Source organism: Akebia trifoliata, chromosome 2 (assembly GCF_017979445.1).
Source record: "Akebia trifoliata isolate Shusen 1 chromosome 2, ASM1797944v1, whole genome shotgun sequence".
Classification (NCBI taxonomy): domain Eukaryota; kingdom Viridiplantae; phylum Streptophyta; class Magnoliopsida; order Ranunculales; family Lardizabalaceae; genus Akebia; species Akebia trifoliata.
Window position 1 is genome coordinate 144,631 of NC_141376.1, and position 12,283 is coordinate 156,913.

The 12,283-nt window shown below is 36.6% G+C and overlaps 1 protein-coding gene across 1 annotated transcript; it reads right to left on the reverse strand.

Annotated features, from left to right (window-relative positions):
* Positions 1-7,460: 7,460 nt before the first annotated feature.
* Positions 7,461-10,945, reverse strand: LOC147408484 (putative L-type lectin-domain containing receptor kinase S.5). The gene is made up of 2 exons (XM_086418659.1): positions 9,607-10,945; positions 7,461-8,558 (listed from the first exon to the last, which is right to left on the reverse strand). Exons 1-2 carry the CDS (start codon positions 10,844-10,846, stop codon positions 7,741-7,743), a joined length of 2,058 nt encoding a protein of 685 aa, XP_086274785.1. The 5' UTR covers positions 10,847-10,945; the 3' UTR covers positions 7,461-7,740.
* Positions 10,946-12,283: the final 1,338 nt, after the last annotated feature.

The window sequence follows — 12,283 nt, forward strand, 5'->3', positions numbered from 1 at the left end:
TAGCAAGGCATCCTAGTGAGTGTTAGGGATGACCTATGCAACGTGGGGAGAAACAGATCTTTGGGTCGAAGCTTCAAACCTGACCCATAACCCAGTATGATTGGTCCTATGAAATGACGTTTCCTTTTGGAGATAGGCAAAAGACTTAGCATACTCTTTAAGGGGGGCACTCCGTGTGAAGTAGGCATATGGGCTCTCAACTAAGACATAACTCATGTGAGGCTGCATAGTGCATGTACCTTACGAACATGACTGACAGTGACGGGCACGCATAGGCAATCAGCATAGGTGCTCGAGAGTGGAGATATGTGATATCCACGAGACGACCCGAGAGACATGGCTGAAGCCAAGGATCAAACTATGTAACAATGTGTTGAAGTAGCTGAGTAGTTGTGGCAGTTGAATAGTTATGTGGGTTGGCTGGCTGTTAGGAGTTATGTCTTATGTACAGATCACATGTGGTGCAGACATGTAGGTAGATATTTATGAGACACCTAGTAGAGGTGATCTCATGGAGGGAGGACACCTAGCAGGGAATTAGGGAAATTCTCTAAGAGATGGACAAGTGTCAACCTTGTGGACTGTAGAGATGGTTGGTTATCCATGTGGCCTCTTTCTTGAAGAGAACACATGTAGGCTAATGTAAGCCAACTCTATAGGCTTTGTACATGTGTCATGTGATGTCACCATAACAATTTTGTTAGAGGTTGCTGTAAAAAGAACCTCCATTGTCATGGGAAAACAATGGGCATGAGTGTGTAATACTCCCAAAATCTACGTAGAAATAAAATTAGATTGTTGCCTTAAACTCTCTGTGTGTGTGTAAGTGTGTGAAGGCTAAGACTAGATCGGTTCTAATGCCGACACGGGCAAGTACAATGATTAAATAATAAAAAAATTTAACCTGTAATATTGTCCCTGTGACACTTACCATAGTATATTCCCTAATAGGTTAATAAGAAATTATCAAAATGCCCTCGTTTCGAATCCCTTACCAAAAATTCTTTATTTTTCTTCCTAACCCAATTATCTTCATCCTCTAGTAAAATAATTTACCCTCATCTTTAACCTTAAGATATATATCTACCCCTATCATCAAACCTCAAGATAAGATGGAATTCTTGGTGAAATAGAAATTGATAAAATTTTGAGTAGAAAATTGAAACATTTCTACAAAACGTTTAAGACAAGGTGAAAACCATAGTTGAAGATATGGTTAAAACAAATTGAAACTAATTTATCATAGAGGCTGAAGAGCTTGAAGATGAATGGATTTGGAAAGAAAATCAAGATAGAGTTTTTGAAAAGCAGATAACAATGAAATTTTGAGGTAGAGTAATTTACTGTTTTTTTCCAATTGTCAAGGCTAGATTGAAATATTGAAGATAAGGGCAAATAGATCAAAATAACATACCATAAAAACTAAAGAACCCAAAATTGACTAATTTTGGGGAAGAAAAATCAAGTGACTTTGATATATATATATACATATATATATATATACATATATATATATATACATATATATATATATATATATATATATATATATACATATATATATATATATATATATATATATATATAATATATATATATATATATATATATATATATATATATATTATATATATATATATATATATATATATATATGGGAAATGTTCAGCACCCTCAGTTTTACCACACACTTTAACAAACGTTTTTTGTCCTACATGGGTTAGAAGTTTTGGAATGAGCTGATTTTTGGTGAGGATGATCTCTATGATTAGAAGATCATCCTCCCCAAAAATCAGCCCATTCCGAAATGTTTAGCCCCATGTTTACACGTTGAAAAATCGTGGACCGTCCATTTTTTGTAAATCAATTTTGATGAGGTTAGAAGTTTTGGAATGAGCTGATTTTTGGTGAGGATGATCTCCTCACCATAGAGATCATCCTCACCAAAAATCAGCCCATTCCGAAACTTCTAACCCATGTAGGACAAAACGCGTTTGTTAAAGTGTGTGGTAAAACTTAGGGTGCCGAACGGGACCCTATATATATATATATAGGGTCCCTTTCAGCAACAAACATTTTGGCAAACATTTTGGCAAAACATTTTTCAAAACATGATTTAGAGGTTTTTGAATGGGCTGATTTTTGGAGAGGATGATCTCTACGGTGAGGAGATCATCCTCACCAAAAATCAGCCCATTCCAAAACTTCTAGCCCCATGTTTACAAGTTGAAAAATCGTGGACCGTCCATTTTTTGTAAACCATTTTTGATGGGTTTGAAGTTTTGGAATGGGCTGATTTTTGGTGATGATGATCTCCTCACCGTAGAGATCATCCTCACCAAAAATCAGCCCATTACAAAACCTCTAACCCATATTTTGAAAAATGTTTTGCCAAAATGTTTGTCAAAATGTTTGTTGCTGAACATTTCCCATATATATATATATATATATATATATATATATATATATATATATATATATATATATATATATATATTATATATATGGGAAATGTTCAGCAACAAACATTTTGGCAAAACATTTTTGAAAATATGGGTTATAGGTTTTGGAATAGGCTGATTTTTGGTGAGGATGATCTCTATAGGGAATAGATCATCATCACCAAAAATCAGCCAATTCCAAAACTTCTAACCCATCAAAAATGGTTTACAAAAAATGGACGGTTCACAATTTTTCAACCTGTTAACATGAGGCTAGAAGTTTTGGAATGGGCTGATTTTTGATGAGGATGATCTCCTCACCGTAGAGATCATCCTCACCAAAAATCAGCCCATTCCAAAACCTATAACCCATGTTTTGAAAAATGTTTTGCCAAAATGTTTGTTGCTGAAAGGGACCCATATATATAGGGAAATGTTCAGCACCCTAAGTTTTACCACACATTTTAACAAACGTTTTTTGTCCTACATGGGTTAGAAGTTTTGGAATGAGCTGATTTTTGGTGAGGATGATCTCTATGATTAGAAGATCATCTTCCCCAAAAATCAGCCCACTCCGAAATGTTTAGCCCCATGTTTACACGTTGAAAAATCGTGGACCGTCCATTTTTTGTAAATCAATTTTGATGGGTTAGAAGTTTTGGAATGAGCTGATTTTTGGTGAGGATGATCTACTCACCAAAGAGATCATCCTCACCAAAAATCAGCTCATTCCGAACTTCTAACCCATGTAAGACAAAACGCGTTTGTTAAAGTGTGTGGTAAAACTAAGGGTGGCAAACGGGACCCATATATATATATATATATGTGGTTCCCTTTCAGCAACAAACATTTTAGCAAACATTTTGGCAAAACATTTTTCAAAACATGGGTTAGAGGTTTTGGAATGGGCTTATTTTTGGTGAGGATGATCTCTACGGTGAGGAGATCATCCTCACCAAAAATCAGCCTATTCCAAAACTTCTAGCCCCATGTTTACAAGTTGAAAACTCGTGGACCGTCCATTTTTTGTAAACCATTTTTGATGGGTTAGAAGTTTTTGAATGGGCTGATTTTTGGTGATGATGATCTTCTCACCGTAGAGATCATCCTCACCAAAAATCAGCCATTCCAAAACCTCTAACCCATATTTTGAAAAATGTTTTGCCAAAATGTTTGTCAAAATGTTTGTTGCTGAACATTTCCCTATATATATATATATATATATATATATGGGTCCTGTTCAGCACCAAACATTTTGGCCAACATTTTAGCCAATCATTTTTGTCCTACATGGGTTAGAAGTTTTGGAATGGGCTGATTTTTTGTGAGGATGATCTCTACGGTGAGGAGATCATCCTCACCAAAAATCAGCCCATTCCAAAACTTCTAGCCCCATGTTTACAAGTTGAAAAATCGTGAACCATCCATTTTTTGTCAACCATTTTGATGAGGTTAGAAGTTTTGGAATGGGCTGATTTTTGGTGATGATGATCTCCTCACCACAGAGATCATCCTCACCAAAAATCAGCCCATTCCAAAACTTCTAACCCATGTTTTGAAAAATATTTTGCCCAAATGTTTGGTGTTGAACATTTCCCTATATACATATAGGGTCACGTTCAAGGGCCAACTTTTTGGCAAAACATTTGGGCAAAATATTTTTCAAAACATGGGTTAGAGTTTTGGAATGAGCTGATTTTTGGTGAGGATGATCTCTACGATGAGGAGATCATCCTCACCAAAAATCAGCCCATTCCAAAACTTCTAACCCATGTTTACAAGTTGAAAAATCGTGGACCGTCCATTTTTTGTAAACTATTTTTGATGGGGTTATAAGTTTTGGAATGAGCTGATTTTTGGTGAAGATGATCTCCTCACTATAGAGATCATCCTCACCAAAAATCAGCCAATTCCAAAACTTCTAACTCATGTTTTGAAAAATGTTTTGCCCATTCCAAAACTTCTAACTCATGTTTTGAAAAATGTTTTGCCAAAAAGTTGGCCCTTGAACGCCACCCATATATATATATATGAGTAGCGTTCAATGGCCAACAGTTTGGCAAACATTTTGGCAAACACATTTTTCAAAACATGGGTTAGAGGTCTTGGAATGGGCTGATTTTTGGTGAGGATGATCTCTATGGTGAGGAGATCATCATCACCAAAAATCAGCCCATTCCAAAACTTCTAACCTCATCAAAAATGGTTTACAAAAAAGGGACGGTTCACGATTTTTCAACTTGTAAAATGGGGCTAGAAGTTTTGGAATGAGCTGATTTTTGGTGAGGATGATCTCCTCACCGTAGAGATCATCCTCACCAAAAATCAGCCCATTCCAAGACCTCTAACCCATGTTTTGAAAAAGTGTTTGCCAAACTGTTGTCCACGGATAGGGACCCTATATATATATATATATATATATATAGGGGGCGGTTCGACGGACGTCTCAATAACCATATGAGAAACTGATGTTTCTCTGACGTTAGATGGGCTGAAATCAACGGTGCACATACGTCCGCACGTCAGTTCAGTTATTAAAAACGAAATTTTCAAAATTTGCAAATACATCCCTCCGTTTTTACAAATTTCGAACTAACTCTCCTTCTCTCTTTCTACTCGACAGAACGAGAGTTCAGTCGTTCTCTCTCTCTTCGTCTCCATCGAAATCCTGAGAGCCATCGAGAGCTCGCTCACTCGCTCTCTCTCTTCGTCTCCATCGAAATCCTGAGAGCCATCGAGAGCTCACTCACTCGCTCTCTCTCTCTCTCTCTCTGTTTTCATCTTCATCTCCATTGAAAACGAGGTACTGGAGAGCTCCTAGAGGTATTGTCTGGGCATTCTGGAGCTGTTAACTCTGTGAATTGGAATCCAGCTAACCCCCATATGTTGGCATCGGCCAGTGATGACCGTACAATTCGCATATGGGGTTTAAATCAGGTCAAACCGAAGCGTAAGGATACTGAGAGTAATGGTTTTATCCATCATTGCAATGGAGGAACTTGAAGATAACAAGAACATGGGAATAATCAGATATTGATGTTCTCTTCTAGTCCATTGGTTTCATGTAAATTCATCTCCTTTTCACCTTTATTGCTCCTCTTTATTTTTCTTTTTTTGTCTTGGCATTCATAGCAAACACGCATGTAAATTGTGTGGCCGCTGTCTGCCAATAAACCATTTACTGATGACCATTTTTTTTTTTTAATAATTGTTTTGTTCAATTTATATTTCACTAATGGGCAGTTGGGAAATCCATGCTGTGAAATGGAGAAGGGCAGGGATGCCTTAATTAAGAATTTGAAAAATATCCCTTTTTTAATTTCTTTCATAAAACAGGACAATCTTAATCTGCCCCTTCCCCTAAAACCCAAATTAAACTTAGTCATATTCGCTGCAGCAGTGGTGGCAACTTGACTCCTAAGGAGCTTACAGTAGTCTGGATGATGGGGACTATGACATCCTCAAGTTTGCAAAATCATTCTTCTTTTGTTACATTACAAAAGAGAGTGTAAAGCCCCCCTTTCATCGCATCGACTTCGTTTTCAATGGAGATGAAGATGAAAACAGAGAGAGAGAAAGAGAGAGAGAGAGAGCGAGTGAACGAGCTCTCGATGGCTCTCAGGATTTCGATGGAGACGAAGAGAGAGAGAACGACTGAACTCTCGTTCTGTCGAGTAGAGAGAGAGAAGGAGAGTTAGTTCGAAATTTGTAAAACCGGAGGGATGTGTTTGCAAATTTTGAAAATTCCGTTTTTAATAACTGAACTGACGTGCGGACGTATGTGCGCCGTTGATTTCAGCCCATCTAACGTCAGAGAAACATCAGTTTCTCATATGGTTTTTGAGACGTCCGTCGAACCGCCCCCATATATATATATATAACTTGAAGACGAGGGCATTCAGGTTAATTTTTAGTAGACTATTCCAAAAGATTGAGGTCAAAACGACATGTTATTCATCTGAAAATTTATGGGTGTATTTAATGAATAATGCTGAAGAGACTTCAAAGGACATTGCGTTGATGCGGTGTGGCGCATAGAGCCATGGATGTTTTTCAGTTATATCTTGAGGAAAAAAAATCAATGGTATGATACACAACATCAATGCAGTGTAAAGCAAAGTCACTACAACGTTACTCATATCTAGTTTTAAGGGAGAAAAATCGATGAAGAAGGTACCATTTTGGCCATTTGAGAATTTTACTTGGGGAGAGATTACATAATGTGAAAAAGCCAATATTCGATGGCCTAAGGCCATCGAATTTCATAAAATTCAACGGACCAAGGTGTCAAAATTTTCATTGTCAATTTTTTTTTGACAGATTGAAATCGTTAAATTAATGGGGGATGTAATAAATTTGATGGCTCTAAGCCATCGAATTAGGGATCATAAAAAATTTCAATGGCCATAAGCTATCAAAATTCGCTTTCTAAAATTTGTGAGCTTAGGCCTGTTGAATTTTCTTGTCAAAATTTTCAGTTTTCACATGATCTTATCTTGGTTCTTATTTAATTTGGGTGTCGAAGGATTCTTGGCAGGTACCACATTGGTACTATCAAGCGGCTAAAGAAGTGAGGAGTCACCATTAAAGTTATAGATCGAGTTGTTGAAGGTAAGCTCAAAATTACCTCTACAATACACATATTAGGAAGAAATAAGTCATACATGTAGTGCAACATTAGCTTCTTTACTCCCTCTTTACTTAAACAACATATCCAACATACATTCTCTGTAATACACATAATACAATAGCAAGATATGATGATACATATATTAGGAAGCAATAAATCGTACGTACAAGTAGTGCAGCATTAACTTCTTTACTCCCTCTTTACATTTCCAAAAGCCAAACACAAGATAAATTACTTTTAAAAAAATAAAAAAAAAATCAATGTAGTTTCAATGTCTCCTATGAAAAATTTGCAATTTGGTGATATGTTAAAGAAATAGGCCAAATGAAAAAATATCTTGAAAAACTTAGAAAAAGAAATTGCATATACCAACAAGAAGAATTAAAAAAGAAAAGAAAAAAGAAGCAGATATATTTAACAAGAGAGAGTTAATAAGAAGGAAAAATACACACCCATTTCTAAATTTTAGGTCAGGATTCTTTACCAGAGTCCCCCATTTTCAAAAAGGAAAAAAATAAAATAAAATAAAATGTAAATGTATAAACAGCGTTAGAACAAAAACAAGAAGAACAAATAAAGAAAACATTCCTGATTTCTCTACTTAAACACCGTGGAGTCCACCCATCCACCACTATTTGGATTCCTTCCTTAATTTATTATTCTCAAACTCTAAACATGCTCCTCGTCGGCATAGCTTGCCCTACTTGCACACTGTGGAGTCCACCCTGAACCTGAACCACCATAATACGATGATGTCATTGGCGTCGAATCTTGTGTGTTGTTGTCTACTGTGGGGCCCATCATTGGCCAAACGAAAGCTGGCTTGAACACAGGGACGTAAGGGACAACCACTAAGCCAGAGATTATTTGAACTATGGCTTGTGTTGTAGGCCTTTGGCTTGCTATAGGATGCGAACACGCTAGCCCAAGTAACAGAAGCCTTTCTGCTTCCTCAACAACGAAGTCATTGCCCAACGTGTCATCTACAGCCTCTAATATGCGCCCTTCACGATACAATGTCCAAACCCTGTCAACCAAGAACTGAAATCCAGCAATCTTGGTCCAAGGGCGATCACCACACACCACCTCAAGCACAACCGCTCCGAACCCAAATACGTCAGACTCTGGTGTGGCCTTTCCTGTGTGGAAACACTCCGGCGCAATGTAGCCCATAGTGCCAGGGACCCCTTCGAGCTCAGCATAGGAGGTCTTACCATTGTCCAAGGCACGTGCAAGGCCAAAGTCGCCCAAGCGTGCATTATAATCTGAATCGAGCAATATATTGCTGGCTTTGAGGTCACGATGAACCACCTTCTGATCGTACTCATTGTGGAGGTAGTGAAGGGCGGATGCCACTCCTGATACGATGTTGTAGCGATGATCCCAGCTAAGGGTCTTCTCTTGTTCGTCGAAGAGATGTTTATCTAGGCTTCCATTTGGCATGTAGTCATACACCAACAGAAGCATCCCATTCTTGTGACACCATCCTGTTCCGGCCCAAAATTAAGAAAACATATGTGTAAATTACCTTTGTATAGTTTACAATCTGTAGGGAATTTCTCCTTGGTAAAAATAAAAATAAAAAATTGATGAGACAGTGAAATCAAGTTACCAAATTTGGTAATCAGATTAACCTTTTGAAAAATCAAAGAGGAAAAAGAAAGGGATCAATCTGTATTCTTTTCACTAGCTATCTCATTAATTAATTAGTTATAATTATCTAAGGATGAGTCCTTTTTTATTATCTTAACAGGATCCATTTATATATGCCAATTTTTTAAGTTTCTATCTTCCATATATCAAATCGAGATTTTGCATCCATCCAATTTATATAAGGGACAAATAGGCAACTTTTCTCATGTCCAACACAAGCACCACCTTAGCCATTTTATAGATATATATTCCCCAAGTTAAGGTAAGGTAAGTTGAGGTGATGATTTATTTTGAAGAGATCATCATGGGTTGGATTCGTTAGCCAATGAGATGGGACAAATGGATTATGTCATAATCCTTACATATGTTATGTGAGTGCATTAAATAACTATTATACAATAACTCTTTATGAATTAGGTGTTTGGCGGCATACTATGAAATTAAAAGACTGATGGAGCTAATCTCCTATAGATCAAGCATGTCATTCATATAAGCTCCAATTAATTTACATAATAATGCTTTGCATATGCGTTAAAAAAAACAAAAAAAATTTGTGGGTGACACTTGGCATTATGACTTTTGTTGAATCCTTTATATATAAAAAAAAAGTACTGAAATTGTGTGAGGATTCTCTATAATGATAAAATTACGGGAAAAGAAAGTTATACACTTTTTTTTTGTTTTTTCGAAATTATATATTATTGAAAAACTATTTCTTTCAAAAGAACCTTTTATCAGATCAATACTTCAATTCATCGACTACAATCAATCATAATAAAATATATCAACGAATTAAAAAAAGAGATGGCAATGAATTGATGTGATGAGATGAGAGATATGTAGGTAGGAACTAGGAATAGCGAATAGGACTCAAGCACGCACCAACTAATCGAACGAGATGTTTGTGGCGGAGACGATTTATGATGGTAAGCTCTGCCAAGAAATCATCTTTACCCTTGATGTTCTCCCTTGAGAATTTCTTCACCGCTACCTCTATGTTCTCTTTTGGCAATATACCTTTGTAAACAACACCGAACCCACCTTGTCCCAATTTCAGCTTCTCGTCGAAATTGTTTGTAGCCTTGTTCAGATCTTTGAACTCAAACTCCCTGGGCATCCCTGGTAAGCTTTTCAAAGCTCCCAATATATTTGCGTCATCAGCACCCCTCTTTCTCCTCTTTCTTAAATAATACAATCCCCACAACAACACACATATCCCCAATACAGAAACACTTAGACCCATCACGATCTTCACCCATGTTGTTTTTGAGTCTTTATCTTCTGGAATAATCTCAATCGTTAGATTCCATCCCAACACACAGTTCAACTGAGTCCAGTTCCCTGTCGACGCAGCAAATCCTAGATACGAGTATTGCTCCACGTAATCTCTTATGTTTAAACTCTCATTCATGACGGGTTTTTGGGGCATGGGCTCACCTTCTTCGGCCATGTACACCTTCAGGACCTTCTTCTGACCGTCATAATTGATCCAGATTGTGTAATTTTTTGGATCCACCGGAGCGATTTCGATACCCATATCTGATAAGGAGACCGTCTTGTTGGATCGAATGCTATTGAGATCCAGACCCATGTGGTTATCGTCCGGATCGAAATCTTGCTTGAATGTATCGAGTTCAATTGCAATCAGATGATTAGTAGAATTTCCATCGTTTGTGGCATTGGTTAAACCAAGATATTGACCGTAACTTCCAAGAGGGACTTCTTTATCCGGAGAGATGATGAAAGCAAAGCCTTCACCTGCTGAAGAACTGTTTTGGAATCGATAGATGTTAATAAGGAAAGAGGTGTTGAAGGAAGCGATTCTTTCGGAAGTAGAATTCATCTCTCCTTCCCAAAGCTTGAAAGATTCGGAGAACAAGATTCGTCCGGAATTGTTCTTGAGGTTGAAGTCATTGTTGGCAGAATCTGGAGTAATTTGAAGGGCTCCATTGCTTATAGTTGCTGGTGAATTCACGGACAAGATATTGTAGTATGAGTTGTCAAAGGGGCCGAAGCTTTTATGACTAGTTTTCAGGTTTTGTGCTATAGATATCATCATCGTTGTGGTGGTGGGAAAAACAAGGACGATGATGATTAATACGAGCTTTTCCAGCAGACCCATTTTATCAAATTCTCACAAGATCGACCAAATTTAATTCGATCGGATCGAGAAGCCAAAATCAGAGAGAGAGAGAGAGAGGGATTAAATGGACCTGATGCTGCTTACTGCTTAGATATTTAATATAAGGAAAATAATTGAGAGAGAAGCAAATAAGTAAATAAAATTAATTATTAATAAGGCTATAAAAGAAGACTTTATCTAATCCCGATATCTTAAAGTTGTATTTTATATTTTTCTTTAAAAAAGTAAAGCGGGTGGCTTTCATATAGATTTCAGTTTAGGTAGGTAAGTTGGAAGTGGTCAGGTCAAATAAATCAGAATCAACTATTGCACACTTGAAGAAGAATGAAAATGAATCAAGTTAGTTTAGGCTGTGTATGATGCACACGCAACTGCTTATTTTAGACCAACGTGATGAGAATAATTGCCGCTATTTCTGATTTTTAATTTCAATAATAGTTAAATATTACATATTCTAAGACCTTTTATATATTATCTCCCAAACCCCAGAGCTCAACGAACATTGAGAAGTTGTGAGTATGGTAAACATGTCCATGGTCCCAATACGGAATTTGAAGCCATTTCCAAAGGATAATTTATCAAAACATTGCTTCACAATTTTTCTTAGACAGAGAAATTAGCAGCATTACTAAACAATAAAAATAAAATACAAAAAAGTATACAAGTGAAATTATAGGAACATAAATTAAGGTGATGGAACCTTAATTAGTCATATTAGTGAAATACTTTTTTTTTTTTTAATTCCTTAATAACTTTTCTTTTTTAAAATATCTTTTATTGTCATGTGAGCTAGATGGAATGATACAGCATCCTAATGCATGGGCTAAAGCTCCCAAGTACAATAGGTAATATAAAAGGATGACTTGGGAACCCAAGTAGAGGTGCTTCAAGTTCCTAACAATCTTCCTTTCAATCTCGGTCATCTTCTCTTTGAACTTGATCTTTACCTTATCTCACCTGTTTGTTGTCTTTGATGCCAACACCAAATCACATACACTAATGCTCATGATCAGGGGTGGAAATATGTAGAGACTAGGGTGGGTTATGCATTTTATTTTTACATACTTAACTCAGTTACAAACAAGGGCTGAAGTTGGTGAAATAAATGTCCTCCCCCCCCCAAATATTTATATATAAAAAATATTTGGATAAAATATTGTCCCATAGTTGCATGAGCTGAACTAATGTGGAAGGTTCTGTGTCTTCTAAAAAATATTTTTAAATAGAGAGAGTCTATTGTCACACCAACTTTTGTTAACAACATTCTAATTTATATGTAAATCACCAAGGAATTAACACAATCTTGAGGTGCTATTAGTAAAAGTTGATGTTGCAATAGAAACTCTTTATTTTTATATAGAAAAACGCTTTATTTACTAACTTAGTAAGATAAGGATCGTTGAGCTCAAATGAATT

Excerpts from the sequence above, each read along its gene's own strand:
- LOC147408484 (XM_086418659.1), bottom strand. The coding sequence starts at position 10,846 with ATGGGTCTGCTGGAAAAGCTCGTATTAATCATCATCGTCCTTGTTTTT. Across the intron at positions 8,559-9,606 it reads ACATCTCGTTCGATTAGTTG|GATGGTGTCACAAGAATGGG; the intron begins GTGCGTGCTTGA and ends GGGCCGGAACAG.